General features: G+C 42.8%; 1 protein-coding gene across 1 annotated transcript; it reads left to right on the top strand.

Annotated features, from left to right (window-relative positions):
• The first annotated feature begins 2,377 nt into the window (after positions 1–2,377).
• On the top strand, positions 2,378–5,597 carry PPP1R3C (protein phosphatase 1 regulatory subunit 3C). The gene is made up of 2 exons (XM_004369924.1): positions 2,378–2,480; positions 4,543–5,597. Exons 1-2 carry the CDS (start codon positions 2,467–2,469, stop codon positions 5,480–5,482), a joined length of 954 nt encoding a protein of 317 aa, XP_004369981.1. The 5' UTR covers positions 2,378–2,466; the 3' UTR covers positions 5,483–5,597.
• Positions 5,598–5,866: the final 269 nt, after the last annotated feature.

Genomic DNA, 5,866 nt, shown 5'->3' with positions numbered 1-5,866 from the left:
ACAGCACTGTTAACATTTTGGTGGAGCATATTCCATTTTCCATGCATGCACAAATTCCCCGCCCCCCCAAAATAGGATCGTAATAAATTCTTATTGTATGTTCCTCTATAACACAACTATTCACTTTTTAGCTCAGGATATGATCACGGTTAGAGGAGAAAGCTCTACCAACGTTACTAGCTTGGCTCTGACCTAACCAGTTCCTGACAAGCAGCTCAGTTTCTCTGGCTCTTAGATTACTCATCTGTGATACGAGGAGTTTGAAGCCAATGATACCTAAGGCACCTTCCACCTCATCATTCTAACTGTTTAAGGGTAATTAAAGGAAGACAGTATGGAGCATTGGTTACTGCTCTGGTATCAGTCAGGTTCTATCTAATCCCAGCTTTATCCATGAGATCCTGGGCAGGTTTCTTGACCTCTCAGTGCCTCAGCTTCCTTACTTCTAAAATGGGATTAATGATAGTACCCACCACCTGGAATTGTTGTGAGAATTAAATAGATACAGACATAAAACAATGATGACGTCTTTGGGTGTCGAAAACGGTTAAGCTTCGACTACTAGCTGAAAGGTTGGTGATTTGAACCCACCTAGAGGAGCCTGGGAATACAGGCCTGGTGAAGTGCTTCCAAAACGTCACAGCCTTGAAAACCCTATGGAGAAGTTCTACTCTGCACACATAGGGTCGCCATGAGTCAGAATTGACTTGATGGCAACTAATAACAACAAAGGCTCAATAAGCCTTGTTGTTGTTAATTGCAGATTTGACCTTTTGGAAGCAGACTGCCTGCCATACCTCTAGGTGGGTTCAAACTGCCAACCTTTTGGCTACTAGTCGAGTGCTTAACCATTTGCACCGCCCAGGAACTCCTCAATAAGCATTAGCTGTTACCAATATCTTAGCTCAAGCACTGGGCCTCCTGCAGTGAGAACTGATGCAGAGAGATTGAGTACTGGCCTGAGAACTAACATAGGTTGAACACTACTGTGCTGGCCACTGTATTGAGTTTTCTCATCTGCACCATCTTCAGAACAACTTTACTATCTTCATTTTACAAGGGAGGAGATTAAGGCTAGGACTTGCCTGGATCCATGTCGTTAAGTAGTTGTCAAACCCCAGAAGACTGTGTGCTTTCAGCTAGTTTTCGTTGGGCTGAGGGGATAGAAGAGCTGAAACTCACTGGATGCTTCATTTAAAAAACAAAGCCCAAGCAATAAGTATCTTTCCCAGTGATACTCGGGATGAATTTGTTTTTCTTCACTAACAATTCTACCATTTGACAGTTATTTAAAAGACACAGGGATTTTTATCCATTACATTTATAATTGACTACTGGATATCTAAGTTGATAGAGCAGACCTAGGACATGGTTTTTGTAAAAATAATGTATACCTGCTTGACTTAGAAATTTAATTTTATGGCTGTACCTAAACTATGTTTAGTTCCCCAAACTAAACAAAATATAAACCTCAGCAAAAGTAACTGAGAAGAGTCGCGAAAGTTACAGCGTGACATTTTAACATTTTAATTTCCACATCATCGCCAAAAGACGTCGCAAGGGATTTGGGTTTAACTGCTGCTCTGTGGCTGACTGGCTGCGGGAGGAAAACGGTCGCTTCATTTTTGGTTTTAGTTTTCTTTTCCAAGGAGAAAATTGAAGAATAGATTGAAATACAAAATGTCTTTTATAATTAATAATGCCATCTCATTGTTTTATGAGGCTTGCATGCTTTCGTAACTCTATTTGTTAGAGAAGCTGGTAATTCCCAGTAGCCTTTGTCCACTGTGTGGTGCATTTGTGGATTCACTGTAACCAAAAAATAAGTAGCCAACTTCTGATTACTCAGGCTAGGTGAGGGAGCGGATGCGAGGATAACACCAAACGAAAAACAGTACATTTCAAATAATACATATATTTGGAACGAGCCACAACTTTTGGTGCTCAGAATTTGTCAGAGACCACAAATACATTTGCAAGCAAAAGACGCCACAAGATGCAAAGGGCATCTCCTTCCCTGCAGCCCAGAGGAGCTGGCGCTCGGCCGGAGTGAGGTTTGCTACTTTCTCTACATACATGACCGCGCTGCCTTGCCCAGGGGTCGCGCTACGCGGCCCCGTCCAGCTGGCTGCGGAATTCCCGACTCCCCAGCGCTCTGGGTTCCCAGCTAGCGTTCCGCTTGTCCTGCCAGCGGTCATTATATTCTCCGGGCGAGGGCTCGCGCCCCAGCTGGGCGCCGGTTGGTTGTGCCGTTGGGGCTGCGGCCCTTCGATTGGTCCGATTGGCTGGTTCACGTGGTCCGATTGGCTGGTTCACGTGGTCCGGAGCAGATAAGTGGCCTCTCGGGCTCTCCTGCCCTGCAATCCGCCAGAGCGACCGCGGAGGTTGACGGCCAGAAGTGTGGTGCGAACTGCGCAGGCAGCGGGCGTGCCGATTCTCACGGGCCGCCGCGGCCTCTCTGCCCTAATGAGCTGCACCAGGTAGGTTCACTGCAGACTCTCCCGCCCCGAGCAAAGGGAAGAGCGCAGCCGCGGGGAAATGGGGCTGCATTTTCTTCTGGCGTCACTGCAAATGGAGACTCCAGGGGAGTGTGGGTTGACTGCTCCGTTAAATCGGGCACCCGTAGGCTTGAAAGATTTGGGAATTTGGCTTCTCAGGTCTGCTGCAGCCTATTTGGTAATCAGCATCCTAAACCATAGACTGTTTTAACGTGTGCCAGCTTTAGTTCTGGTTCCCTCATTGATTCCGGGTGTTATCTTTTGGTCCTGCACAAATGTCCTAAGAACTCTGCAGGTTAACTTGTGGAAACAGCTGGTAGCATTGATATTACTGGTTAGGTAGCTTAGCTTGGAAAAACAAAAGACAAACCCAAACAATTACAGCGTGTTGTTTGCATTGTTAATCCTCCTCCACTTACCATGGTTTACCATAGCAAATTCAGTCTCAGAGTTTGAGCAAAGTATTACTTTAACTCTTGGCCAAGTCCTAAAATTCTAGGGAAATCACCCAACACTAAAACCGTCTTTCTACAAATGCAAAAAGGAAAACAACAATAACAAAAAACAAACAAACAAACAAAAAACAAAAGAAAACCTTTAAATGGCTTCTTCACACATAACAGAAGACCTCTCTAAAATTTCGGCCTGTTAACTATTATTAGGCTCACAAATATTGCTTTAGCTTTCATTTGTTTGTTCTAAGTTTATTGGTCTCCCAGAAAAATCCCAGAGTTTATAAATTCTGTGAATGTTCTTTATTGTCCATTTTGCGACAAAGACCACTTGCCTACGTGCCTACAGCTGCTGTGAACAGTGTTACTAAAACCAAGTGGAGCAGGTCATGTACAGTATACCCATCTCTCATCTGTAAAGCTGAGGTAGGGAAAGAAGTCCTAATTCCATAAGCTTGGTAATTTTGTAATGATGGCTAAAGGCCAAGGGAAAGCAAATCTTTTTGATAGACACTTTTTTGTTTAAATTGCTGAGTGTAGTTATGTTTAAATTTTTAAATAGCTTCATTGTTTTTCCAGTTATAAAAATCTGTTCATTGCCAAAACATTAGAAAATATCAAAGTAAGTACAAGGAAGACAAAAACAGATCACCTATAATGCTGTCACCTACAGATAATTGTTAACTTTTTGGTGTATTTTCTATAAAATTTCCCAATATTTTTAAGACCATATATACATATTTTAAAAACTGTTTACTTTTCTGGTAATCAGTTTGTTTCCCCTTAAATGTGAACCTGTCATGGACTTCTTTCTATATTAAATATAGATTATGCATAGTTTTTCTCTAAGTGTGTGTATTGCTGACTTCTCTGTCACTCAGATATTTGTGAAAAATGAGGAAGAGCATGATAATCCAAGTGCAAAGATGATCCTCTCTGACTTCACTCTTTCCAGACTTCATACTTTCAGACTTGCTCTTTTTTTTTCCGTTTTCAAGTGGGTTGCTTTTCCAGAGAAGCATGATCAATTCAATAGCAAAATCAGCAAAGGCGGCCAGAGGGAGCCCAGGGTGTGGAACCAGTGCTTCCTGAACCTGTCTGGTCATCAGAATCACCTGGGAAGCTTTAAGACAATACGCAACAGCTGAGTCCCACGCCCAGAGGTTCCGCCTCAGTGGATCTATGGTCCAGGAATCTATATTTTTTTTTAAAAAAAAAGGAAGAAAGAAAAGCAATCTTCTAGGTCATTGTGACCAGACAGGTTTGGGATCCACTAGTCCAGAACAGAGCAAATGCTTCTTAAAGCAGTATTAGAGATGATCAAATCTAACCCTTTTATTTCTAGTATAGGGAAACAGACCTCCAAGTGTTTTAAGCAGTTAACTCACAGCTTTGTAACCAGTCAGGGGTAGAGCTAAACATAGAATGTATATATGATAATACTCTTGTCTTTTATTGCATATGATAGCACCTCTCTGATAATTACTGTGTCAGCTATAAATCAGTCAGTACAAAAATAGAACATATATATTTGGGACCATGGAAGAACATTCCAGATGCAGATGATAACCCCTTTTCCTGTTCCATTTCAGAATGATCCAGGTTTTAGATCCACGGCCTTTGACAAGTTCAGTCATGCCAGTGGATGTGGCCATGAGATTTTGCTTGGCTCATTCACCACCTCTGAAGAGCTTCCTGGGCCCTTATGATGACTTTCAACGAAGAAATTTTGTGAACAAATTGAAGCCTCTGAAATCATGCCTCAATATAAAACAGGAAGCCAAATCACAGAACGACTGGAAGTGCTCCCACAACCAAGCCAAGAAGCGGGTTGTGTTTGCTGACTCCAAGGGCCTCTCTCTTACTGCCATTCACATCTTCTCCGACCTCCCAGAAGAACCAGCGTGGGATCTCCAGTTTGATCTCTTGGACCTTAACGATATCTCCTCCAGTTTGAAACTCCATGAGGAGAAAAACTTGATTTTAGATTTCCCACAGCCTTCATCTGACTACTTAAGTTTCCGGAACCACTTTCAGAAGAATCTTGTCTGTCTGGAGAACTGCTCTTTGCAAGAGCGAACAGTGACTGGGACTGTGAAAGTAAAAAATGTGAGCTTTGAGAAAAAGGTTCAGGTCCGTATCACTTTTGATACTTGGAAAAGCTACACTGATGCGGACTGTGTCTACATGAAAAATGTGTATGGTGGCTCAGATAGTGACACCTTCTCATTTGCTATTGACTTACCCCCAGTCATTCCAACTGAGGAGAAAATTGAGTTCTGCATTTCTTACCATGCCAATGGGCAGGTCTTCTGGGACAACAACGAGGGTCAGAATTATAGAATTGTCCATGTGCAATGGAAACCTGATGGGGTGCAGACACAGATGGCATCCAAGGACTCTGCATTCCACCAGGCACCCCCCAAGACTGAGTTGGAGTCAACAATCTTTGGCAGTCCGAGGTTGGCTAGTGGGCTCTTCCCAGAATGGCAGAGCTGGGGGAGAATGGAGAACTTGGCCTCTTATCGATGAATTAATTAACCTAGTGACTGGTCTTGACCTGTCATATTCCCCAATATAATTCTAGGACTGTATGGCTCAATATTAGGAAGTCTTTGCTATTTTCCTTCAGTAGGTTTAGGTTTGAGATTTTGAGACCTGGCTTCAAAGAAGATAGCCACTTGAGAATTTAGATTTTGGGTTAATAAGGATGATGCTCCTCAGTTTTGCTTTGGAGGATTAAGTAACAGCCTGGGACCTATTTTTATAAAAGTAATACTTTTTCAATGTCCTTCCCCCTTCCCTCTCAATTCACTAGCTTTCACTTTGGGCAAGGAAAGGCTGAGGAAGGACAATTGATGGTGATGGAAAGCTGTGCTAATGGTACGAGGGATGTCTGAAAAGTATACACAAAGG

Source organism: Trichechus manatus, unplaced genomic scaffold (genome assembly GCF_000243295.1).
Source record: "Trichechus manatus latirostris isolate Lorelei unplaced genomic scaffold, TriManLat1.0 scaffold00007, whole genome shotgun sequence".
Taxonomy (NCBI): Eukaryota; Metazoa; Chordata; class Mammalia; order Sirenia; family Trichechidae; genus Trichechus; species Trichechus manatus.
Note: the sequence above shows the minus strand (reverse complement) of the source record. Positions and strands in the feature narration are given on the sequence as shown.